At 34.8% G+C, this 26,752-nt stretch overlaps 5 protein-coding genes across 7 annotated transcripts; 4 read left to right on the top strand and 1 right to left on the bottom strand.

The window, feature by feature from the left end:
* The first annotated feature begins 2,808 nt into the window (after positions 1 to 2,808).
* Positions 2,809 to 3,396, top strand: LOC108221307 (uncharacterized). Its single transcript, XM_017395196.1, has one exon. The coding sequence runs from the start codon at positions 2,809 to 2,811 to the stop codon at positions 3,394 to 3,396; it is 588 nt and encodes a 195-aa protein (XP_017250685.1).
* A 1,333-nt stretch (positions 3,397 to 4,729) lies between these two features.
* Positions 4,730 to 5,308, top strand: LOC108222658 (uncharacterized). The gene has a single exon (XM_017396545.2). It carries the CDS (start codon positions 4,730 to 4,732, stop codon positions 5,306 to 5,308), a length of 579 nt encoding a protein of 192 aa, XP_017252034.2.
* A 5,380-nt stretch (positions 5,309 to 10,688) lies between these two features.
* On the top strand, positions 10,689 to 17,443 carry LOC108223170 (protein EMSY-LIKE 1). 2 transcript variants are annotated; one of them, XM_017397287.2, is made up of 9 exons: positions 10,689 to 10,888; positions 12,962 to 13,119; positions 13,202 to 13,525; positions 13,634 to 13,810; positions 15,386 to 15,454; positions 16,261 to 16,485; positions 16,570 to 16,638; positions 16,729 to 16,792; positions 17,032 to 17,443. In XM_017397287.2, the coding sequence occupies exons 1-9, from the start codon at positions 10,861 to 10,863 to the stop codon at positions 17,199 to 17,201; spliced, it is 1,284 nt and encodes a 427-aa protein (XP_017252776.1). In that variant the 5' UTR covers positions 10,689 to 10,860; the 3' UTR covers positions 17,202 to 17,443. The 2 variants fall into 2 exon arrangements, with proteins under 2 accessions (XP_017252776.1, XP_017252777.1); XM_017397288.2 differs by having other exon boundaries at positions 10,695 to 10,888; positions 12,965 to 13,119.
* A 120-nt stretch (positions 17,444 to 17,563) lies between these two features.
* Positions 17,564 to 20,541, bottom strand: LOC108223169 (uncharacterized). 2 transcript variants are annotated; one of them, XM_064093086.1, is made up of 4 exons: positions 19,973 to 20,417; positions 19,245 to 19,803; positions 18,179 to 18,842; positions 17,801 to 18,054 (listed from the first exon to the last, which is right to left on the bottom strand). In XM_064093086.1, exons 1-4 carry the CDS (start codon positions 20,266 to 20,268, stop codon positions 17,951 to 17,953), a joined length of 1,623 nt encoding a protein of 540 aa, XP_063949156.1. In that variant the 5' UTR covers positions 20,269 to 20,417; the 3' UTR covers positions 17,801 to 17,950. The 2 variants fall into 2 exon arrangements, with proteins under 2 accessions (XP_017252774.1, XP_063949156.1); XM_017397285.2 differs by having other exon boundaries at positions 17,564 to 18,842; positions 19,973 to 20,541.
* Positions 20,542 to 24,612: 4,071 nt separating this feature from the next.
* Positions 24,613 to 26,236, top strand: LOC108223766 (delta(12)-fatty-acid desaturase FAD2). The gene is made up of 2 exons (XM_017398177.2): positions 24,613 to 24,779; positions 24,875 to 26,236. Exon 2 carries the CDS (start codon positions 24,888 to 24,890, stop codon positions 26,064 to 26,066), a length of 1,179 nt encoding a protein of 392 aa, XP_017253666.1. The 5' UTR covers positions 24,613 to 24,779; positions 24,875 to 24,887; the 3' UTR covers positions 26,067 to 26,236.
* The last annotated feature ends 516 nt before the right edge of the window (positions 26,237 to 26,752 follow it).

The following is a 26,752-nucleotide window of genomic DNA, read 5'->3' as shown; positions in this document are numbered from 1 at the left end:
ACCGAAAACCGAACTTTCATATTTTTCGAAACCGAACCGGACCGTACTTCCCTTTCAAACCGAACCGAACCGAACCGAAATTACTTCGGTTTTTTCGGTTCGGTTCGGTTAGAACCGAACTTCAATATATATATATAAAGGAGGATGCGGACGTCTCTACAATCGCTCGATTCATTCTTCTGATTTTTCTTAAATTTCGGAGAGAAAATATAGTTATAATTCAAAAAATAAGGTTCAAAAATTCTAAAGATGATACAATTCTTTTCTCATTGAATTCCAAATAATTCTAAAGATGATACAATAGTATTTCTTATTGAATTCTAAAGATGATACAATTCTTTTTATATTTAGTAATCCTAAAAAAATAGGATTATATTTATTTAAACTAATAATAATAGATAAAATACAATTTATAGTTACTATTTGTTAAGTAATATATACAATTCTTATTTTCGATACAATATATTGATAATGTAGTTGAATTTTATAAAATAACAATTATAGAACAAATATAATTAAAAAATACAATTTTTATTTTCAAAAGTTATTAAATTTTTCTTTCAAAAAAAATTGTTAAATTTATAATCTTATTTTATTAATTTTTTTCAAATAATATATTTAAAAAAAATAAAAATCGGCATCTTCCAGAATCTCACATTGTCTAAATAGGTTCGTAGCGCTAAACTCACGTCGTTCCATAATGATCAACAAGAAAATAACATAAAACAACGTCTTCGCAACCTCATTCAAATAGTATGCATGGACTTACGACCAATTTCGACAATAGTTCGATTCAGTATTATAATTTTCTTGAATTTCGAATAGAAAATAAAATTATAATCCAAAAAATCAAATTCAAGGATCTTCTTATTTAGAAATTCTAAAAGAAATAGGATTTTATTCATCTAAACTAACAATCATAGATAAAATATAATTTATATTTAAAATTTATAAGGTAATACGTACAATTTTTGTTTTCGATTAGTCTTATAATTTTCTTAAATTTCGAGTAGAAAATTAAGGATTATAAAGATAATAATCATTTATTCAAAAAAAAGATAATAATCATTAAAAAAAACTAATAGCACAAAAATTAGAATAATAAAAGAATAATATTTTTTAACTAATAAATAGGAATCATTAAATAAAAATAATAATAAATAAATAGGATATATAAAATAAGAATCATATATTGATTTTATGATAATCAAAATGATACTTGATTAGTATTATGTTTGATGGGCACGGGAGGCGGCCCAAACTAATTTTTATCTAAATAGTAATAATTTTTCTATTAGTATTGTGTTTGACGGGCACGGGAGGCGGCCCAAACTAATTTTTATCTAAATTATAATAATTTTTCTATTAGTATTATGTTTGACGGGAAGTGGCGAAAATAAATTTTTTATCTATGTTATAATATATTTTTTTGTTAAAACAGGACCACGGTTCAAAATAATTTTTATCCAATTATAATCTTTTTCATATATTATTCTATTTCATAATTTATGAATAGATATTACACGCCGCCGCGAAGTAATCACACCTTATAACAAACGGTTTTTATGAAGCAAACAAAGTTTTACGATAATACACCTTAATATATCATACATCCAAGGATTCTTGATAGTTTGATAGAATATTAAATGAAAGCCACTTAAGCAAATTTTTATACTAATTATAATATTTTTAATTAGTGCTATGTTTAACGGGGAGATGACTCAAAAGAATTTGTATGCTATTATAACATTAGTTCATATCAGAATTTAAAAAAAAGATCATGACACCGCCGCGAAGCGCGGCTTTTTTCACTAGTTTTATATAAAAGAAAAACATTAGTTTGTTGTGCTTGTTTCTGGTCCCTCAACTTCATCTTTCTTTCTATTCCAGCTGACTATACTTTTTGTTTAGAAAGGACGGAATGTGAAGCGAAGCAGGTTCATGTAGTTTGCGTAGCTTCCCCAACTCAAAGCCATATCAATGCTGAAGATGGCAAAGCTCCTTTACAGCAAAGCCATTTTCATTACATTTGTTAATACAGAGTTCAACCACAGACGCTTCCTTAAACAAGGATTACTAAACTCTCTGGATAGTCTCCCCGGTTTCATATTCGAAACAATCCTGATGGCCTCCCTCCTTCAGACCCACTAAATTATATATAAATATAATTTATATATTTTTATATAAAACTTCGGTTATTTCGGTTAAACCGAAGTTTTGTTTTTTAAAAACCGGACCGAACTGAACTTTTAGTTCGGTTATAACCGAAAACCGAAGTAACCGGAGTTTTAAAAAATTTCAAACCGAACCGAACCAAAATTGTACGGTTCGGTTCGGTTAGTTCGGTTTGGTTCGGTTTTGCTCACCTCTACCTGAAATTCTTGGAAGCTGGTTGGAAATATATAACGGAAATGTCTAGCCTCTGAGTGATATCATAAACATATTGACTATTCCTATGTGAAAATGAAGGTATGGACCATTGAGTATCTGAATAAAAATTACTAGCTAGGATTAGGATGTGGTATCTGAGTTGATCATTATTTTAACAAGTCTTTGTTATATAATATAAACTGGAAAGACTTCTTGAGTATAAAACAGGAAGATTTTACTATGAATGTCTTTCTTCTGCACCAATCATATACTTCAGTTATCAGGTTATTTACCAATACCATTTGTTGCGGGATTTTTTACTTAAACACGCTCACACACCTATTTTATTTTGGTTACGCAACTCGCAGGTTAGTAAACATGACCAGACCTTTATAAAGACATCAGAGCAGGCTGTACATGCTATCTCACTCCACAAAAATGGCTGGTCCATCTCATCTAAAATCTCCCTACTCATTTTATGTTTTCTCTTTGAAATTTCCATCTTCTAGTTCGTCTACTTCTTCTATTGCTTTGAGATCCATCAAACTCAAAAGCCTTGTTCACTCATTCATCTCGTCACACTTGAGGCGTATCAATCGTGCTGCCACCAAAGCCAAATCCATACTCATTGAGCTTATGAAAGAAATCCAACTCACAGTACTCTTTAAAGAATCCTCAAAGAGCCAAAACAACAAAAACAAGCTTTCTTTCAGTTCTTTCAGAAGACAGAACAGCTGGTGCACATCTTCTCACGTGTTACCGGTACCCTCAATCACTAGTCAATTGTATCATGATGCTACATGGAATTCTATAATATCGCCAGGGTGCAAGGAGATAGAAGCATCACAGCTATCCGGGTACCTCCAATGGCTTGAGCACAAGGTTGAGGATGAGTCGAAAGTCGAAGATATGAATGAGATAGATAAGCTTGCTGATAAGTTCATTGCAAACTGCCATGAGAAGTTCCTGCTGGAGAAACAAGAATCATATAGGATGTTCCAAGAAATGATGGCCAGAAGCTTGTGACTCTCTTCTGCATCCACAAAATTATAAATCTTTGACCATGGTGAAGTACCTCTGTCTGCAATTAAAGATCATAAATAAATAGAACACAGGTGGTAGTATATAGTAGATGTTATTCTCACATAGTGTTGTTGTAATGTTCTCAAGACAAGATCAATTCCTCTTGTGCATGTAAATACAAGTTCTCTGTGTCATGTTACAACATTTAACAAAATATGAAATGTGATCATGGTAGTTACATGAAGGGTACTTGGGCATCTCATTTTACTTCTTTAAATTTCTGGCTACTGAGATTGCTATGCACATGGTCACTGTGTCACTGACTACTACTTCTCGGGTTTTGACTATGTCTTGATAGATCTCTGATTTATGATCTGGGATAACATGACATTTAAAAATTCCAAGCCAATCGTAGTTTTCTGCTCTAATTATTAAAATATTATATCTTTTAAATTTGGTGAGATATCAAGAAGGAATGTACGCGAGTGATGCATATACGCAAGTCTAATTTATAACTTGCGGTCCCTGTGGATATATAGTTGTGATGCCATACCAATTGACAAACTCCTGTAAACCTTTAAGGCATATTTGAATTGATCATATTATATCTTACACATCCCTATCCCCCGCCTTGAGAGGAAAAACTCCAAGTATGTACCAATGTAAAGAACATTATATCGGTGACTTTTAGCCATTGTTCTTGTAGTTTCCAGAGGACTTTCTTATTGTCTTAAAACAAGGGTTATGTCAGCTTGGATGTGGAATAAAGTATGACAAAGAACTTACACTTCAGTGTTCTGCAGTGAAGCAAACTTTGTTAAACACCAAGTCATGTTTAATATAACTAGTTGATTATTACACAACTCCAAGTAGAAGTAAACAATTTACAGGAGACATGACCTGAAATTCTTGGAAGCTGGTTGGCAATATACAATGGAAATGTCTAGCCTCTGAGTTATATCATAAACATATTGACTATTCCTATGTGAAAATGAAGGTAAGGACCATTTGAGTATCTGAATAAAAATTACTAGCTAGGATTAGGATGTGGTATCTGAGTTAATCATTATTTTAACAAGTCTTTGTTATATATATAAACTGGAAAGACTTCTTGAGTATAAAACAGGAAGATATTACTATGAATGTCTTTCTTCTGCACCAATCATATACTTCAGTTATAAGGTTATTTACCAATACCATTTGTTGCGGGATTTTTTACTTAAACACGCTCACGCACCTATCTTATTTTGGTTACGCAACTCGCAGGTTGGTAAACATGACCAGACCTTTATAAAGACATCAGAGCAGGCTGTACATGCTATCTCACTCCACAAAAATGGCTGGTCCATCTCATCTAAAATCTCCCTACTCATTTTATGTTTTCTCTTTGAAATTTCCATCTTCTACTTCCCCTGTTGCCTTGAGATCCATCAAACTCAAAAGTCTTGTTCACTCATTCATCTCGTCGCACTTGAGGCGTATCAATCGTGCTGCCAGCAGAGCCAAATCTATACTTATTGAGCTTACTAAAGAAATCCAACTCACAGTACTCTTTAAAGAACCCTCAAAGAGCCAAAACAGCAAGAACAAGCTTTCTTTCAGTTCTTTCAGACGACAGAACAGCTGGTGCACATCTTCTCACGTGTTGCCGGTACCCTCAATCACTAGCCAATTGTATCATGATGCTACATGGAATTCTATAATATCGCCAGGGTGCAAGGAGATAGAAGCATCACAGCTATCCGGGTACCTCCAATGGCTTGAGCACAAGGTCGAGGATGACTCGAAAGTCGAAGATATGAATGAGATAGATAAGCTTGCTGATAAGTTCATTGCAAACTGCCATGAGAAGTTCCTGCTGGAGAAACAAGAATCATATAGGATGTTCCAAGAAATGATGGCCAGAAGCTTGTGACTCTCTTCTGCATCCACAAAATTATAAATCTTTGACCATGGTGAAGTACCTCTGTCTGCAATTAAAGATCATAAATAAATAGAACACAGGTGGTAGTATATAGTAGATGTTATTCTCACATAGTGTTGTTGTAATGTTCTCAAGACAAGATCAATTCCTCTTGTGCATGTAAATACAAGTTCTCTGTGTCATGTTACAACATTTAACAAAATATGAAATGTGATCATGGTAGTTTCATGAAGGGTACTTGGGCATCTCATTTTACTTCTTTATATTTCTGGCTACTGAGATTGCTATGCACATGGTCACTGTGTCACTGACTACTACTTCTCGGGTTTTGACTATGTCTTGATAGATCTCTGATTTATATGATCAAATATTTAAAAATTTCAACCCAATCATTGTTTTTTACTCAAATTATTAAGATATTATATCTTAAAAATTTAGTGGAATATAAAAAGGAATGTACTCATATATGAAGGACACCTTATCCAACACATAGCTTCCTGACTATTGGATGAATATCCAGTGACCATAAAACAGTGTGTTTCATATTTATTACATCGAGTTAATAGGCTAAAAATATCACTTAACTAACTCAAAATTTGCAGTTGAGTTATTGAAGTAAAAAAACTTTCACTCGATCAACTGAACTAATATGATTTTAGCTAGATCCGATCCAAACCCGATCCGTTTGCAAGCCTATATATGACTAGTAGTTGCATAACAACCAGTATTATCAGTTAGTAGATTGCTTCACTATTCGTTGATGAATTTGGACAGTAGCTTATAAAATTTTATTTCACATCTATTTATAACTTAAATATAGTCGTTGATTTTAGCTTCGCATGTGTTATTGTCATAACTTAAAATAGTTACAGCGTGTCACCTAATTATATATCATTATAAGATAATAATTATATCAGTAGATTAACTTATTTTATCAATTGCTAATTTATAAAGAGAAAATTAAATTATAGGTCCCTGAACTACTGACGTTTTATTGTCCAGGTTTCTGAACTAAAGATTCTGTTTTTAGGACACTTAACATTTCCGTTTTCTGATGAAATAATTAATTCTAACGTCCCTCAACTATAGGCTGTTTATTATCTGGATCCCTATCCTATTTTTTGTAATAATACGATCCTTAAACTTTCAAACTTTTTCGATTCGGATTCTTCCGTTAAAAGTCAACTAACATCCATTAGTCAATGCTTACATGGCAAACACAAAAAAATGAAATTAAAATAATAATAGCTGACTCATCACAACAGATATTTGTTTTCCTCAAATATGAACAGGCTAGGGCCAGGGATTTAAATTGAATCTGAGAATTCATATGTAATCAAAGTATTGATGAATTTGTGAAGTTAAGTTGTGTTGGAAAAAAGGGAAGGTCAAGGAAGGGAGAAACGGTGAGGGTTAAAGAAGGAAAGGAGAAATAGGAAGGGTGCGTGCGATTGAAATGAGGGAGGCGAGGGAGCCACCGTCGACTGCGACGACGGGGTTCTCGCGGAGGAAGAAAGTGCCGAAGGAGGGGGGAATACAGCAGGCGAGGGAGATGAGTTGTCTGTTGTGATTGTGGTGAGGTTGCTGTGGGTAATGGTGTCGAGGGACGGAAAAACCGCCGATCATGGCGAAGGAGGGAGGGAGGGAGAGAGAGAGACCGTTGGAAGACTTTCTGGTTGGCAGCGGTGGTGAAGAATGAAGGAGGAGGGAGAGAGAGAGGAGAAATGGGGAAGAAGTGTGAGTTGGAGGGGATGAGGCTGCTTACAGGGAATAAATCTATTTTTGATTTATTTTTAAGTTCGCCACATCAGCAAAACTTAACGTAACGGACGTTCATAAAAATTTAACGGAAGGACTTTGATAAGAAAAATTTAAAAGTTCAATTACTTTTCTCTTTTTATTTATAGATCAGGGACCTAGAAAAAAAGTGACAATAATTCAGGGACGTTAAAATTAATTTGCCCTTTTCTGATCTAAGTCCTTCCGTCAAAAAGATTCTAACGATGTTAACTAGGGTTTTGAGTTTCATAATGATCAAAGCAATTTTGAAGGTGTTGGTGATATCAAACTCAAGTTCAAGTAGTCAAATTGAAGTCAGAGTCGCTAACGACACTCATATGACACTGATTCAAACTATATGAGTATCGCTAGTGATTCAAACTTCAATTTGACTACTTAAACTTTGAGTTTGGATATCACTAACACTTTTAAAATTGTTTTGATCTATATGAAACTCAAGAATCCTAGTTAACACCGTTGAAATCTTATAGACGAAAGGACTTAGATCGGAAAACAAAAAAGTTAAGTGACCTAAAATATGAAATTTTTAGTTCAGGGACCTAAACAATAAGACGTTAATAGTCCAAGGACCTATAATTTAATTTGCCCATCTATAAAATACCTATTTTGTAATAAAATCTCATGCGTTGATGAGCTACCTCATCAACTGACACCGTAGGAAAGTATGTTATGAGTTCATAGTTACAATTGTTAAATACAAAATTATACAAAGTATTTTTGACCTAGTAACAGTTTTAAATACAAACTAAAAAGTTGCATAAATTATTAAAAATAATAATATTATGGACAAAATACAATTCAATATTAACACTAAAAACACTTACAAAAAAAAAATCTTAACACTAAAAATGTTATATTCAGGTATATGATATTTTAAAGGGAAAAATGAATGATTAGCATTTTAAAAATGAAAAGAAACAATGTGTTAAATCTATTTTAGAAAAAAGATTATGAGTTAAATACGTTTAACTGAGAAAATAATTTATTTATTTATGTCACACCATGACAAGTAAAACTCTCCTTATTAAATATAATGAAGAAAAATATTAATATGGGAAAATAAATTGATACGTCCCTGAACTATTCCACTTTTATTCGATAGGTCCCTGAACAAAAGATTCCCTAAATCGGGTCCTTTAACTTTTCCAATTGTTTGTATCAGGTCCTTCCGTTAAGTGGATTCTAACAGACGTTGGAATCTTGCTGACGTGGCGACACATCATCAGCTGATTGTACATACATTAAAAAAAACTAAAATTAAAATTAAAAAGCAAATGTTTATACCCCCAGATGCACCCGATTCACTCATTTCTTTCCATTCACAAACAGGGTTTAGGATTCCATAAAAGGGAATTAGGGTTCTTGATTAGTAAATCAGATTGGGCAGCTTCGATTACATATTACTAACGCACTACACTACATACTATCATATACTACTATCATCACAAACATTCCCGCCATCTATTCAGAGATATGGAAGCTGAAATCACCCTGTACATTCATCACGTGGGAGAGTTCGTGCAGGGACTGGGATGTGTAGATCAGGCGGAGGAAAGGATGGAAAGAGATGGAGGGTTAGGGAGTTGTGGTTCAAAAGCACGGGCTAGCGATAGCTGCAGTTCTGGTGGAGAAAGGAGCAGAGGATGAGAGGGAGGGAGGGAGGTGTTCCGGCATAGGGCATAGGCTGCTGGTAGGGGAGAGCATGGGCCAGTTCGGCTCGGTTTCCGGATAAAATCGGAACCGCAACCATATATCTTCGGTTTTTAAAATCGAAAACCGCAACCGCCTGTTCGGATTCGGTTTCAGTTTCGGTTTAAAAACCCCGGTTCGGTTATAATCGGTTCGGTTTCGGTTACAAAACCGACAAATATAAGAATGAAAAATAATATATATATGAGACAAATTAATGCGCGTAATTTAGACATAATAACGAATATAAAATTAGAATTTAATAAAAATAATAGTATTTTATATAATGTTCAAAAGATTATGGTAAGCAGTGAGCATAGTCTGGTGTTAAAGTATTTATTTTCTGGTGATAATTGCCTTATTAACATCTAAAAAACAAAGTCCTGGATAGTGTTCCACTAACTAAAACAAAGCAGCTGAAAAAAAAATATAAGAGTATAAAAGCTTGAGCTTGATGAAGCTAATTAAAAAGTTTCAGAGGCTACCTGTCTGCTTGATATAATTATGTCAAGAACAGAAGGGTGTATATGCAAGTAATAACTCACAGAGTATATTACAGTATTATCTATGTAAAAGATTTTGAGAAAGTTACGTGGAGAGTCTGGAGATTATACTTTGTAGTTTTTGTATACTATGTGAACTTATAACTTGAATAGCTTTTTTAATTTTCAAATTCGAAATAAATTAGATATTTATTATTAATAAATATATATAATATTTATTATTTAATTATTATTTTAATAATCGGTTCGGTTCGGTTTTTGTCGTTTCGGTTGGAAGGTATAACCGGAACCGAACCATTTAAATCGGTTCGGTTTTTGATTTTTCGGTTTTGGTTTCAAATCGGTTATATTCGGATGGTTTTCTCCGGTTTTTCCTGGTTTCGGTTTCAAATCGGTTTTTTGCTCGGCCCTAGCTGCTGGTGTTCTGGGGATATAAACACGCTTAGAAACTCACGTGAAGGGCATGTGATTTGTTTTTTGATTTTAATTTCAGTTTAATTTCTCTTTTTTTTAATGTATGTGATGTGTCGCTATGTCAGCAAAATGCGTCGCCACTTTAGTAAGATTCTAACGGAACAGAAAGACCTGATACAAACAATTGAAAAGTTAAAGGACGCAGTTTGGGGAATCTTTTGTTCATAAACTATCGAATAAAAATGGAATAATTTAGGGACATATCAATTTATTTTCCCTATTAATATTAATTTTTAAAAGCACACTATATTAATTCCATTTTAAAAGCTAAATCCAAAGAATACATTAAAATATAGAATTGGTAATTTGAAGAACCGTGTTCCGGACATATAAATTTTAAACTTTGATTTTGGATATTTATGTTAAAAGCTGCTGGTGTTCTAGGGATATAAACACGTTTAGAAACTCACGTGTAGTGCATGTGATTTGTATTTTATTTTAATTTCACTTTAATTTCTTTTTTTTTAATGTATGTGATGTGTCGTCATGTCAGCAAGATGCATCGCAACTTAGTAAGATTCTAACGTCCGTTGGAATCTACTCAACGGAAAGATCTGATACAAACAATTGAAAAGTTAAAGGACCCGGTTTGGAGAATTTTTTGGTCAGGGACCTATCGAATAAAAGTGGAATAGTTTAGAGATATATCAATTTATTTTCCCTATTAATATTAAATTTTTTTTGAAAGTATTAATATTAATTTTTAAAAGCACACTATATTAATTACATTTTAAAAGCTAAATCCAAAGAATACATTGGTAATTTTAAGAATCGTGTTCCGGACATATAAATTTTAAACTTTGATTTTAAATATTTATGTTAAAAAAGGGAAAGAAACATGAATTTCTGTTTTTTTGGGAAAAGCAAAGTAACAATAACATATAAACATACGATTGTTTAGTTGGGAGTTGCAAGTTGTAACTGCAGTGGTGCCCCCAGCAAAACACACATACTTAGAATCTCTTAAAATCTGAGTTTGGTCATAACCCCTCTTGAGTTCTAGGGTTTTCTCGTACACAACTCCCGTATCTTCACTTACAATTATACATATAATTCACTTGCTGCTGCTGCTTCTCCATGGATTATGGTCTCCACAATACCCCTGGTCAGTTCATTAGCCAAATCTATATGTGTGTGTGTTTGTTCAATGTATTTAAACATTTATCTTGCTTTGTAGTTGTTTCACTTCTTGAAACAATTTCTTGATTTGGTTTGTGATTGTGCAATTCGCAGCTCCTTAAACCCTTTACTCAATGTTTCCTCTCTTTTTTTTTACTGAATTTTTGGGTTAATTATTGGTTTCGATCTGGGCATGCAGTTTAATTTGTGGGTTTTAATTTTGGTCTGTGTAATTTGAGGTGGTGAATTTTGGTAGTGAAGTACTCGAATAATAAATTTTAGGGTAACTTATTGCTTTGATCATCTTCAAACAATTACTTCGTAGTCTCTAAATGATATTTGTGCCTGTTCAATGTTTTCTGTGTGTTTTTGGGTGTAATTGTATGAAGTTATTTGCTTGATGCTAGTTTAAGATTTATGTCAATGCCATTTATTATAGTCTTGTTGATTTTTTTCCTTTTTGGAAAAATAAGGGATTTTTCAACCAGAAGGTTTACAGTTGGAATCTCCTTAGGTTCTTACCTCTATGACACACTACTTTCGGGAAAGTGCTTGTGAATTCAATATGAGTGTGTGCCGCTTAAGGAATGTCATTTACCTTTTATGCTAGGTTTTAGTTTCGGTCAATGACAGTGTGGGAAAAGAATAAATCCGTTTTGTGAAATCTGCTTATAATTTTCTCCACATGTTTTACTACTTAGCATAGAGATGGAGATGCTCCCTGTTTTGTTATTCAATGATTTTTCCATTCCCCTCCATAGGTGGATAAGTGTGGCTGAGGAATTAGATGATGAAAGTAAATTTCTAAAAAGTTGCATTTGATGTGTGTTTCTTTTCCCATAAAAAGTACCTAGTGCTAGAACCTGTTATGACAAATTCAAGTGATGACAAGAAGGTAAAATTTTATTTAATATTAACCAATTTAAGAATTTAAGTATAGAAATATTAATGTGTTTATATGACAGTATATGCATTATGCAGGTCTAGATGACAATAGAATTTCATTTTGGATTTTGGTTTTAGGTTTGGATATTTATACTGGTGTCAGCAGGGTTTTTTAGTTGGGGTTTTTGTCCTACGTAACTCATGTTACCACAAACTTCTTAGCTTATTAACTCTAAATTATATTGTAGATTCAGATTGTTCTTTATATTATGGATTAAGATCCTTGCAGATTTTCTTTCTTCTGCATCACATTTGAGATTGAGAAATCCTTAATCTAGTTGATTTGTTTGTGGTTAATTCCCGTAAGGCATTCTTTGTTTATGTTATCTGTTGATATTTTCTAATTGTTCCTTGTTTCTAAATTTTATCTTGCATTACCAGTCCCTCTCCTGAAGAACTGCATATGGTATATAAGTTACGGAGTTACCATTTAATGTTATATTTAATCTTTAAGAATGCAATTGGAAATCCCTGTCAAGACTAATTAAGCCTTTTACCTGAACACACTTCATATTTTCAATATATGTTTAATATGTTTCAGAATATAACTGGCATTAGCATTTAGCAGCAAGAGAAATGTAGAAATTGCTATCACGCTTCATTTTTTGGATATGTGTAATATTTCTTTTCAGAAGATTACCAGCGTTACGTTTAGCTCCCAGGCAAATGTAGGAGGTACTATCACAGACTAGTTTTACTACATGATGTATAATCTCAACGAGGTACTAATTGAGTGATGGGGACATGGGAAAAGATGTACATACAAAACTACTTGATAGATGAGAAAATATCGATTCTGGTGAATTAACCATAAAAAAAACTGCAGAAAAAGGAAATTAGTCGCAATCAATAATAAGTATGTTATCTATAAAGGGGTTATATTATATTACAAAAATATGAGGATCCTATTATAATCAATATTGTTCCACAATGCACTTGTAAGTTTATCACCAAATTTTACTTTGACTAGAAGGAGATTATGACTTAATTAATTTTCACGTGCATAGGGCTGACAGTAAGGAGGTCTTACTTTGTTTTAGTACCAAACTTATATAAACATCTACTACAAGGTATTGTATTGATGAGTTTGCACCTCATTTTGATAAAATTTTAGTAGGGGGGAATTATGGTGGCACTGAAAGGTTTGTAGCGAATCCATCCCCATACTCAAAGATACAGTTTAACATGGAATCTCAAATCCACCAGCTTGAGCAAGAAGCATACTGTTCAGTACTACGGGCCTTCAAAGCTCAATCTGATGCCATTTCATGGGTAAATCCATCTCTTTTTCATCTTTCTTATATTTTCTTTTCTTATCCGTTGCTTATAAGACTTTGTTATGTTCTTTTCTCAGGAAAAAGAAGGTTTAATAACTGAACTAAGAAAAGAACTAAGGGTATCAGATGATGAGCACAGGGAGCTACTCTCAACAGTTAACGCTGATGACATCATTCGTAAAATACGAGAGTGGAGAAAGGCTAGTGAGAGCCAAACTGGCTTGTTCAGTGTGTCCCAACCTGTGCATAATTTGCTACCCAGTCCAACTTTTGCAGCATCTTGGAAGAAACAAAAGACATCCCAATCAGGTTCACTAGCATTTAGCAGACAAATGCAGGGTTCACTTAATCAGCAGACACAGCCATTACCTGCAGCTTCAAATTGGGCGCCTTCATTTGACGTAAGAGGAAAAATTCTAGTTCTATGCTGCGTGTTATTCATATCGGATATATGAGAGGTCAAAAACTAGAGTATAAATTTATATCTATTTGATTTTGTTACTTAACAGGGACCACAAATGCCTGGACTGTCTGCAAGGTACCCATCCACTGGTCAAACTCCAAGAGGTGTTTCTAGTGTTGAGGTAGCTAGACATGAACCACTTATTGGAAGGAAAGTAATGATGCGATGGCCTGCAGACAACAACTTCTATGAGGCCATCATAACAGATTACGATCCTCAGAAGGTACGTTTGAGACTCGGAGAAATTTTTGTATCTCCTTGACACTCGGACTGATACTATATACTACCTGCCTCCTTGGACTAATTAGATGTATCAGTTTTAATATCTATAATCAAGTAGCCAGATCATGAGGTGTAAACGTCAAACAATATATACTTGTACTGAGATTTCTCTTAGTGTTATCTTATATCTCTTATTAATTGTCATAATATTGTTTCACATCCATCTTGTTACCAAATATTTGATTTTCGAACACGCGCGCGTGCACACACACACACACACACGTGTGTGTGTGTGTGTGTGTGTAATAGTATCTTTCACTTTCATTGGTCATCCTGTCAATTTCTTATTGCTGAACCAGATAGTCAAATAACTGAACTGGCTCAACATTTATGATATTGGGGTATGTATGATGCATGATACTAGAAGCCTATCTAAGCATAGGTTCTTACCTCTTAGTTTGTAGTGTTGAACTCCTATAATAATAAAATATATAATAGATCATATGGATCCTAAATGTGTTCTCCAGTTTATTTTGAGAGAGAAGAAAAACGAAGGTGGTTATTTTATTTCTCCCCGTGTTCCCATGTTTTTCTTTTGTAAAGAGAGAAAAAAGGATATAAGAGGTAAAATATAAGTATTTATTTTCATCTATTTTCTCCCGAAGTGGAAAGATTTGGAGAGGAGCAGATACCTTGATGAAAGCATTTCTTATTCCAGCATATCTAGGGTGCCGAAATCCAACAATACCCAAAACCTGACATGAAAAATTATGTATTTGGCCCAAGATTTTGAGTTTCAGGTCGGATTTAGGGTTTGACAAAAAATAACCTTAGAAAACCGGGTTAACTAGAAATTGATCCTTATAAAATCTTCAATTTTTTCCTGCCTTTGAAAAACTCGGAAACATGAGGAAGAAAAGTTATAGATCTTTTTTCCCTCTTTCAAGTTCAGCTCTTTTCTTTTATTTATCTCAAAAAATTGAGAACTCAGTCAAAAAATTGGGAACACAGTCAAGTAAAGAGTAAAAGATAAGAAACTACTCTACTAGTACATTGATGAGTAATCCTACATGTCCTAAAACATCTACCAGAAGATGTTCTGGACAAGGTAGGCAGTCTATAATTTCTAGAGAATTGAGATGAACATATGAACCAATAATTGGTTCTTACTGAACCTTCAATATTCTAGTCCAATAGCAATAGTCCTTCCCAGTTACTAATTGACTATCGTCTCAGATATAGACAAAACTCCTAAAATTACTCTGCTACTATAGTATTTTTTGGCTTATTAACTCTGCTACCATAATTAATACCTTTAAATTAGTAGTTAATATACAGTGTTGATACAAAAACTAGATGTAGAAGGGAATCATAATACTAAATGTTTGAATGATTGTCGTCTAGTGAACTATATTTTTTATTAAATGTTTGATAAATATGTATATTAATTAATGACAGATTTCTTTCTTGCTCCCCATCAGTCCATAATCGGCCGAGTTGGATGCTTCAAACTCCAAGTGGGGCATATCGTTTATATTGTGTAATGCATTGCTAACTTTCAGACACTATTTTGCAGGATCAGCATGCTCTGGTCTACGATAGAAATACCCCAAAAGAGGCTTTGGAATGGGTTGATCTTAAAGATGTACGTTGTGGTTCTTGAACCTTGTCAACTTATTTTCATATTTTTCCTGCATCAAAGCTTGTTGTTACTACTTGTTATATCCTTGTACACAGACATTTCATTTTGTTCTAACGTCAATTGATTGCCATTTATTGTTTCTGCTTCTTAATAGTCTGTCGTTCTTTATAATCCAGCCAGGTCTTTCGAACATTTTTAAATTAACATAAGGTTCGGGTCTATAAATAGTTTTCTGTCTTTATTATCAACCAGTTTCTTCCCTGTGGTTTAGTCTTTTCCTTTTCCACCCATCTATATTAGGTACTACGATATATGTATATCTCTATTTTCTTTTCCTGAATTATGGGGATATAGTAATTCTGTGGTGCGAGTTGTCGTTATTTTCAGCCTATTGGTACCTGACTAGTAAATTAAAATTAAATGCGCTAGATATCCGCTTATAACGTGTTAATTTACGTTAAGATGTTTTAGCTCTTTTCTATTTTGGTAGGCTGAGTTTAATGATTACTGGAGCTATATTATCTACATTTTATCCACCTCCCTTGGATAGTGTAGTTTGGTCGATAAAAAAAATTTCTTTGCAGACAACACAAAATTTGAAAATTGATTTCACATTATTATTAACTCTTGCTTCTTATTCTTTCATACTGCGTGTCTCTACATTAGGAATAACGATTATTATTGTTTCATTGTTTGATGGCTTTAGTTATTGCTTACACTTTCGTTTCAGTTTTGGCTCTTGTTCCCCGGCTCTTACGTATTAACTGTGAATTTTTCTTTTCTATTTTATTGTGTTATCCTAATGGTAGATTTCTTCTGAGGACATCAGATGGGTGGATGAGGATCCAGGATTATCCCGTCAAAGAGTACTTTGTATCCAAAGCAATGAAAACCCTGAAAACCCTGGAGGTTATCTGAATTCTGGACTAGGAAAGGAAACCATGAGGGATCATAATGAGATAATTATTCCATTTTCAGAATTGGGTGCTTCTGATGAAATTGAAATACTTCACACAGATACTCTAATAAAGGAGGTATGTTCTTAAAGAATAATAAGCTTGAGCTATATGGTAGCTTGTCAATATCAGAAGTTACCTAAACCTCCCTTTTTATAACAGGTTCAGAAAATATTTACTTCGTCTCATCCTGATATGCTTGAAATAGAGAAGGCAAAGAAAATGCTGAAGGTTAGAGTTGAACACCTGACGAAGTTTTATATTTCACCAATTGTTGTAATTGATTATTTGATTATTTGATTGGTCTTGATAATAATGCAGGCGCATGAGGAAGCACTAATGAATGTCATTTCGAAGCTTTCAAATGCATCCTATAGTGGAAGTGGTACATACATCTCTTTTATTGACGAGTTCTTTTTCTGGATATTCACTTCATACCAAAATTGACCTCTCTGTGCTAAGTGCTAGCAAAACCTAATAATTATAACCTAGCGTTTAGTTTGGTGAACTGGTATCCAAACTCTGATTGTTGGTATAGGGTTTCGTACTCTGCATTGCATGCTAATACATGGAGGAAATTGGTCCTTGAATCTGATATTTGTTTTCCCATGGTTGTACATGCAGAGCAGAGATCACCACATGCAAAATCTACGGGAGAAGAGCGGAGATTGAGGAACTCCCAGAACAGTGGGAACAGCCATGGACCTTGCTTAGAAGCTGAAACAACAGGAGACGCTAATGGTTCTGCAGCGGCAAATAGGGGTCAACAAGAGGATGATATTATAGAAATCTAGTTGCTTAAGAATTTCAGGGCCTTTCTTTTGGAGTTGATACTTGTTTTGTGTTCAATTAGGAGGCACACTGTTAAATTAGGAGCTCAATGTCAAATTAGGAGCTCAATGTCAATATTCTTCTAGAAATTTTAACTGTAACTTGCTTTACATCTGATTGTGATTAGGATGTTGTGATGATAAGAACTTGGCCCTCTACCATGTATGTTTTTAGCAAGTTTAAAAAGCGACTGTACAGTAATTAATGTGCCGTGTACTTTCTTTCACAAGCTTTGGAACAAAAGACCAAGCAGGCTTGCTTTAGACCTCAAATTGAACAAATAACTTTGTTCGATGAACTGCAGAGGTCTGGAGCAAGATGCATCTTAGTAACTAAACTGGAAGTAAGAATCTATTGTAGTCTCACAGAATAAGTTGGCCTTGGGTAGAGCTCAACAAAGATGTGCTCAGATGCGAAAAACCATCCAACGTGAATTATATACAACAATACTGAAAGGTGGCAGTTTGACGAGGAACATTAAGTAATACCATGTCAGAAGTTCTGCAGCAAGGACAATCTTCATCAAACAAAAAAGGAGAATAATGGAATCCTTGTCACTTCCTTGATCTTTTCTTTGATTGTTTAGGTGTCTCAGCATCAATGTCTTCTATTGCCCTATTACACTTTCCGGATCCTGCCAATCCTGGAGTGGGTGCTGCAGCTCTTTTTGGTGGCCGTCCAAGCTGTCGTCTTGTCAAGCTGCTCTCCTCATTCAGTAGCTTCCCTCCGGAGCTCCTCTTCGCCTTTTCCTTCTTGCTACCACCCTTACTACCGCGATTTCCTTTCTGCTTTGATTTTCCTCCTCCTTGATGAGGACTACACATTGAATTTTCCAATACATCAGTACATGGCTCATTGTTTGGAGGTGAGGATTTATTCAACCTATCTAAGAAGTTAGCAGCACTTCTTGCCATTCCTGTTGAAGCAACGTTCTTCTCACCTTTAGACTGTGATGGCTCGGTAGGAGATCCCAATTTCCCTCGGGTTTGATCGGAAATAATCACCACTGGATCTTCATCACAAGGAGTGGTGGCCAGGTCTTTTCCATTTTTCTTGGGGCTTATGGAGTTCAAAGCCGATCCATTTGTGGTCCTCTTGGTGATTTGACGATGTTTGTCGGCAGCAGGGAACTTAGTACTCTGTTTAGATTCCACAACTGGTTTGGGCATGGCTGCTGCTGCTTGCAAGCTCCTTCTATCTGATCCTGAAGAGGATGAGATAGAACCTCTTGAAGCAAAAGAACTGCGCTTGCGGGACACCCTGGTTATTCCTTCTATCCCCGATTTTAATTGCCAAGAATCAGATGGTTCCCGAGCTATTTCGGATAGCAATGATCTTGGTGGTACTGATGTCTGCTTGCCAGCAGTGAGATCTGCCTTGAAATTTCTCTGAACCAACTTTTCTGAAATATGCTGTCTAAGCTCAGTGGCAGCATTAGATTCTGAGATATTCTTTTCAAAGAAGAGAATGGCATTGTTAACAAGCAGCAGCAAATCTCGAAAGAACTTATGCTCGGAGTCTGAATAAGAACCACCTACTACATTTTGATACACCGACTTTATATCGATATGTTGTCGAATCAAGTTCCTATAGTTTGAGGTTTCCTACACAATTTGTGAGGGGTAAGTCAAGTTTCTACAGGCAAGGAAACTGTAAGCCGGAAGCAGATTCAAAAATTATATGTTTAACAGCTAGTGCGTTCAGTTCATCAACAGACAATTAGACCAGGACATCTATGAATTACAGTATATAACTAATCTACTCCGTTCACAACAGAACTAGTTTACTCAGTATTAAAAAAACAGCGAGTCCATAAAACCGTACTACTCTACTTAGGATTAGATATACAGTAGAGTCCTAGAAATTCAGAGTACTGCTTAGATACTTGGATCCTCAAGAGTCAAGAGAGATTACAGTACACTACAATATATCTACTGATTAAACGCTACGTTTTCTGACAAAAGACGTTAATGTATTTTTCTGGGTAAAGATTACACTATATATACCTGGGAATCAAGCAACCTCTCGGACACCAGGCCAAGCTTGTAAGACTTCAAAATTTCAAGGATTTCAATAAGAGGCTGTGATACGCTAGACATTTCTTTCAATAGCTGTGACTCATTCTCACGCCCAGCACCCACACAGCTACCAAACTGCAACTTCTCAATCTCCTCCTTCCTCAATCTACTTGTAGTACTCAGCACATCCGAACTCTCTATTACCCCTAATTTCTTCGATTCAGCCACCGTCTTACACACCTCAGCCAATTCATTCACTGCAACCTCTGCTTCTACCTTCACCACCGTCACCTTTCCCGTCTCTTTACTAATACTATCCGTGCTCCCATTACACGACTCAGCCCGAATCACATCATTTTCTGGTTTCACCTCGCAGGTCTCCAAGTTTTCATCTTTACCACCAACCACTTCCTCAATCACCTTCTCCGGCAAAAACTCCTCCAATTTAACCTCACTCGATCCATCCTTGGAACCCAATTTCTCAACACAACCTCTAAAACTCTCTTCCCCCTCCTCCCTCAATCTCTTGACCTTCGAATGCAAGGACCTACCAAAAAACAATCTTATTAAACGCAACACAACATAAAATCCACAACACATGGCCTAACATACAAGTCTAGACTTCACTAACGTGCACGAGTATTTAAATTTCTGTAATCGACCAAAATAAAACGACAGAAATGACAAATAAAGTTAAAGGAAAAAAGGGGTGTTACAGAATGGAGAGATCATAACGTTCCAATTGAGCCTTAAGCTCCGCGATTCGACGATTCCTCAAATCATCAAGCCACGGCACAAAGGAGTGATCAGTAGTGTTATCCGCGTAACGGGACTTGAGATGATCGAACCTTAACATACAGTGAAGAGGAGTGAGACAAGTCAAGGAGGAACAGCGTTTCTTCATCTCCAAACAAACGGAGTCCCAGGACGAGGTGCCGTAACGTTTGACAGCGAATGCTAGTAAGAGTTCTTCCCATGTGCCCCAAGTATCTTGCTCCTCTGCTTTCTCCATTTTAATGGGGAATATGATTCTTGTGTTAATTATAAATCAAGCTCTTTATCATCATCATCATCATCATCTGGGTTCTACAGAACCTAGGGTTCTCTGTTGTATTATACTCCAATGGCAGTGAGGTGATCGGGCCGGTGTTGTATTCAACTACCCGATTGTGTTGCCTCTTTTTTCTTCTTCGGACAAGTCCAATTTCAGCGATTCTTACTTTATTTATTTTTCTTTTTTAGAAGGAACGATTCCTCAGTTTGTCTCATAATTTCAATCAGATATGCCGAATCATTAAGCAAATTTCTGTTTTGCACTTTTGCTGCATAAAGAAAAGCTTATTTTCAACTAATAAGATTTTTTTTTTTGAAGGAATAACTTATACGATTATAAATATACTTTTTGAACTATTTAACGATTAAAGTTTAAATATTATTATTATACAATTAGTAGCAAACAATATAAACGTTTATAAATAAATAAGACAATATATATTATGTTGATCGGTATATAAGTTTATTATGTTATATTTGGTCGGGGAGAATAGAAATAAATTACCGAAACATAAATAAAATGATAGAGTTTTGAGAAAAGTTTAAAAAAGAAAAATCGGTGGATACAAAACTGTATATATAGATTTCAGAAGAAAAAGATTATAGAAACAGATAGCGTTCACTCCGGGTAAAACATAAATCTAGCCCTGTTATATTATTGTGAGCCCAATATTATATTTAGTAGTAGGAACCCTGTTGTTAAATTAATTTGAATTTAAATCCAGCCCAACTCATTTACTGATCTAATTCAAGCTCGCTAAGCTAATTGAAGCCCACCTGAATTATGAGTTGACAGAATGAATTGCAAAGCTATTGAGAAACAGAGAAAGTCACGAAATTAAAATAAAAAACAACCCCGACTTGCGTCGACGTCCCCTGGCTGTTTCCGGGCGAACAGAGCTGCTTCACAGTTCACTTGTTCTGTATTTACGTTTATATGCTAGTTTGCTTATTTATTTTTTTATTCTTTTTATTAGAAGTGCGTGAAAAAACTTTTTCAATCTAATTTCGATAAATTTAGAATTTTGGACCCACCCTGTGAACTACTCCCTCCGTCATAGTTTTATAATTTTTTTTCAAAATTTTCTTTTTTTAATAAAAGTTTAAATATCAAATTTTTATTCAGAGCAAAAAAATTTTAAAAATATATCATGAAACTATACTTTAAATGAGAGTTGAAAAGCGTATCAAAAAATAATGTAAAGAAATAAGGGAACAGAGAGTGTACCTTCCTACTGATGATACAGTTTAACGCTCGATAAATATACTGCGGGTAGGTGTTGATTATACGCCAAAAGCTTGTCAACAAAAAGAAGTACGCAAGAAAAATGCACTTAGAAAGTATAAATATAATTACAATTTACAGGGCTAGCCGAAATTGACTATTCTCTTTGTTTAGTGAGAAAAAAACAAAAGAAGCCATCCTCGCCCGCCCACACGAGGAATATATACATTTATCGCTTACAATATGCTACTGGCTGGAGTGAGATATCACTGTAGGGGTGATCATTATTATACTCATATATTTTAATTTTGGGAAATCTACAAAACTACCTACCTTTTCTTTTATTGTTTTCAAAAATACTACCTTCCAGAATTATTTTTAAAAATACCTTTTCATAAAAAAAAAATTCCAAAAATACTGTTTGCAACTTTTGCAACCTCATTTGCAACTACAGGCGGCGCCAGCCGTGTTGCAACCTGATTTCAAGTTCCAGTTTTCAAATGTCATTTTCGACCTCATTTTCGGAATCGATATATATATATATATATATATATATATATATATATATATATATATATATATATATATATATATATATATATATATATATATCGATTCCGAAAATGAGGTCGAAAATGACATTTGAAAACTGGAACTTGAAATCAGGATTTGTAATTGCATATATGGTTGCATATGGTTGTATTAAGTTGCATATGGTTGCATTCAGTTGATTCTATTGTAATCTAATGGCCCCGCCAGGGGCACACCATACATCTGTTGTTACTTACAGTTTTCAGTTGCATTTAGTTGCAACTGAGGTTGCAAAAGTTGCAACTGCAGTTGCAACCTCATTTGCAACTTTTGCAACCTCATTTACAACTATATATAGTTTTCAGTTGCATTTAGTTGCAACTGAGGTTGCAAATGAAGTTGCAACTGCAGTTGCAAAAGTTGCAACTTCATTTGCAACCTCATTTGCAACTTTTGCAACCTCATTTGCAACTTACAGTTTTCAGTTGAACTAGTTGCAATTGCAGTTGCAACAGTTGCAACAGTTGCAACTTTTCATTTTTATTTGCAACTTTTGCAACCTCATTTGCAACTTTTGCAAACTCATTTGCAACTTTTGCAACCTCATTTGCAACTTTTACGGCTGCGCCGCCCAAGGTTGCAAATGAGGTTGCAAAAGTTGCAAATCATATTTTTGGAAAAAAAAATTTATGAAAAGGTATTTTTAAAAACAATGAAAAAGATGGTAGTATTTTTAAAAACTAATTTTACAGATGGGTATTTTTAAAAAGATCTCTTTAATTTTAGATATTTGAAAATTATTAACTCATTTCATTATTAATTAATTATAATAATAAAATTAATAATTAGACAAAGATAAAATGTTACAAAATAATTCGAAAAAGAGAAAACAACACATAAAAATAAATTTAAAGCATTAAAATGTTACAATAAAATACTAATTCTCAAAATTAGTATATTCTCCCCACAAATAGTCAATTAGTGCATTTCGAAGTTCAAGATCGATTATCTTGGATGAACAAGAACTGATTTAGTCGACGACTAAATCGATAATTTAATTTTTATTTAAAATTATATTTTGAAATTTTAATTTATAATTAATCGTCGTTTTAATTATATTCTAATCTTTAATAATATTAACAAAATCATCAAATAATAAGAGTAATAATATTTTAATGTTAAAAAGAGTTGGATCAGTGAATAGTAGTAATCCAAATTTGAACCAGTACAATTCATTGATCCAAATTTGGATCATTTTTTTAGTTCACGGTTGGAGTGGTTTGGGGAAAAATGTCCTAAATTTGGATTTTTTGGGAACACGGTTGGAAATGCCTTCAGGGAGTGAATATTTATAAGTAACCAATTCATCACTCAACATAATTTTTTATTAGATGCAGTTCCCGATGTTATAAAATTAAAAAATTTAACGACATATATTCGTCTGTCCCATCCAATTATATACATTGGTTATGGACGGAGAGACCCAGAGAAAAGGTAAAAGATGAGTAAATCTGGATGAAAAATAGTCTGGAACTAGGCCTGTAAAAGGATTAGATATCCGATTTGCGTCGATCTGATCCGTGGTTATATAAATGGAAATGGATATTTATCAAAAAAAATCCGATCTGCTAATAATCTGATCCAATAATAATCTGGTCCGATAAAGAATGGATATGGACATGATCAAATCTGATCTGTTAATGGTCCGATCCGATACACGTTTAGCTATATTATTATATATTTATATTAATATATTACATACAAAATGAAAATTTCAAAATATACAAGACAAAATCCTAAATCATATTTTCTTACAACCATACAGCCGTTCTTAAGTCCTAAATCCTTATAAATAGAGGAGCAGATTATAGTGGGCATTTGCGAAAGTCGGGCCAATAGATTTTCTTCCTCCATAGTGGGCATTTGGGAAAGTCGGGCCGATCAATTTTCTTCCTCCAAAAGTATCAAGCAACTTACTTATTATTTTTTTATTCTCTTGATACATTCTATCTTGAGGGTTTTACAAGAGCAACCAACTAAATAACATGAAACTGTAGAATTTATTTTACTACTTTATTAGTTCCTTTTTGTGTTTATTAAGTTAAAATTCATGTATTAATATATAGAAAATATCACCCTTTTTCTTTATGAAAGGTTAATATATTGCCCATGTGGTCTAAAAATATTTTTCTAAATATTAGTAAGTGGATCGGATCTCCGATCCGATTATCCACGATTCGAATGGACCAGATATAGATTGACTTGTAAAATTTCCGACTCATAATCTGATCCGATCCGATCTGATCCGAATCCGATAAAATTAAATGATTAAGATATGAATTTAACTAGATCCGACCCAAATCCAATCCATTTACGGGCCTAGTCCGGACACGTGGAGTAACCGGTGCTTTCACTTAATACAGGCCAGTTACTTAATGAGTGGACAGATCCAGATAGAGTCCAACATGGATAGCAGTCTTGGATTGACATCGCCCGCCAAAGAAGACCTACAACATACATGTGTAGAAAGACCATTGTCACAGAACTACTTTTACAATCAAATTCATTTTGGCTGGCGGAGTTTTTGAATAAATACCACTCCTCTTTTGTGACCAATATCATAACACAACTCCTCCCTGGGGTGACCTCAATTAAGTAACACACCCACCAAAGCTCCAACTCCACACACCCAACTATTTGTCTCATCTTCTCCGGTAAGTTCAAGATTCCGAAAATTTTAAATCACACACCTGCATAAATTATTATTCGGCGACGGGCACTAAGTATTTCCGATTATTTTGGCTTGCAGATCAGTAAAAAAAATGGGTGCCGGGGGGAACATGGCAGCTACTGAGGATTCTGGTCACAAGGCCAAGAGGGTCAGGGGAACAAACGTTCTCCCTCGAGCTCCCCACGAAAAGCCGAATTTCACACTTCGGGACTTGAAGAAGGCCATACCGCCACATTGTTTCGAACGGTCACTTTTGCACTCTCTGGCTTACCTTATAGTGGATTGGATTGCCAACTATCTTATGTACTATGTGGCCTCCAATTACTTTCACCTTCTACCCTACAAACTGGCATATCTGGCCTGGCCGATTTACGGGTTCTGTCAAGGTTGTGTTATGTATGGCCTTTGGGTCATTGGTCACGAATGTGGCCACCACGGCTTTAGCGACTATCAATGGGTTGACGACGCGATAGGTCTTTTCACTCATTCTCTCATTCTCTGCCCTTACTACTCGTTCAAGATCACTCACCGCCGCCACCACGCCAACACCTCGAATCTTGACCGTGAGGAGGCTTACGTGCCGCAGACCAAACCGGATCCGAATTCATGGTACTGGGGAATTTATGGCACATCGGGTCGCATTGGAGTGTTGCTTTTTAAAGTGACATTAGGCTGGCCTTCGTACCTTCTTTTCAATATGGCTGGAAGAGGCTACACAAAATTCGCAAACCATTTCTATCCCTACAGTCCTATGTATTCGGCACGAGAACGAATCGAAATCTTGATCTCGAACGCTGGAATTCTCGCGATGCTTTACGCGCTCTATCTTTTAACCGTCGCCAAAGGCCTTTCCCACACACTACTTGCATACGGCATTCCTTTACTAGTCCACAACGCTTTTCTCGTAATTGTGACGTGCTTTCAACACACGCACCCTTCGCTGCCTCGCTACGATTCATCCGAATGGGATTGGTTCAGGGGAGCTCTTTCGACAGTCGACAGAGACTACGGAATTCTGAACCATGTGTTTCATCATGTCACCGATAGTCACGTAGTGCATCATTTGCTGTCCACAATCCCTCATTATCACTCGATGGAGGCGACGGAAGCCATTAAGCCGATACTGGGAGATTATTATCAGTACGATCCGACTCCGTGGTACAAAGCCATGTGGAGGGAGATCAGGGCGTGTCTTTATGTGGTGCCTGATGAGGATGAGAAGAACAAAGGGGTGTATTGGTTCAGTAACAAGACCAAGTATGATGATTAATCAGTTTATGTGAACCAACTACATTATGGACATGATTCATCCAATTTCATCTTTAAGAGAACAGGGGAATTGAAATTTTCAAACTTTGTATGTGCTATAAAGATGATGTACCCAGCTGTGAAGTTGTATATCGAATTAGAAATAATACTATAGCTTAATTCTGAAATAAATTTGAGGCTCCAACTTGATCGTTTCGCCATTTTGTGCAAAAGTGTTTTGGTTATATTTTCCGCTATGTTTATAGTTCTCTCACCAATTCTGGATGTAATAACAAAAAAACTACGATAGTATCTTGAAGTAATAGAATTAAATACAGTAATATCTCAAGCACCATACTTAAAGGAAAGAACATGGTCGGTTCGGCTCGGTTTTCGGATAAAACCGCAACCGTAACCATATGTCTTTTGTTTTTAAAATTGAAAATCGCAATCGTTGGTTCGGTTTCGGTTTAAAAAATCTCGGTTCGATTATAATCGGCTTGGTTTCAGTTACAAACCGGACAATTATGAAGCTAAAAAATAATTTACAAACAAGATAAATTGATGCACGCAATTCAGAGATAAAAATCTGTTTTATATGTTATATCCATCTCCTGCAGTGTAATGTACATTATATATTATAGAGTAACTCCAGTAAACAATAGGCACAATACAAAATTCATATCAGATACAACAATGCAAGTTGTT

The sequence above is a fragment of the Daucus carota genome, chromosome 5 (assembly GCF_001625215.2).
Source record: "Daucus carota subsp. sativus chromosome 5, DH1 v3.0, whole genome shotgun sequence".
Lineage (NCBI taxonomy): Eukaryota > Viridiplantae > Streptophyta > Magnoliopsida > Apiales > Apiaceae > Daucus > Daucus carota.
The sequence above is the reverse complement of the archived record's forward strand: the minus strand, read 5'-3'. Positions and strand labels throughout refer to the sequence as shown.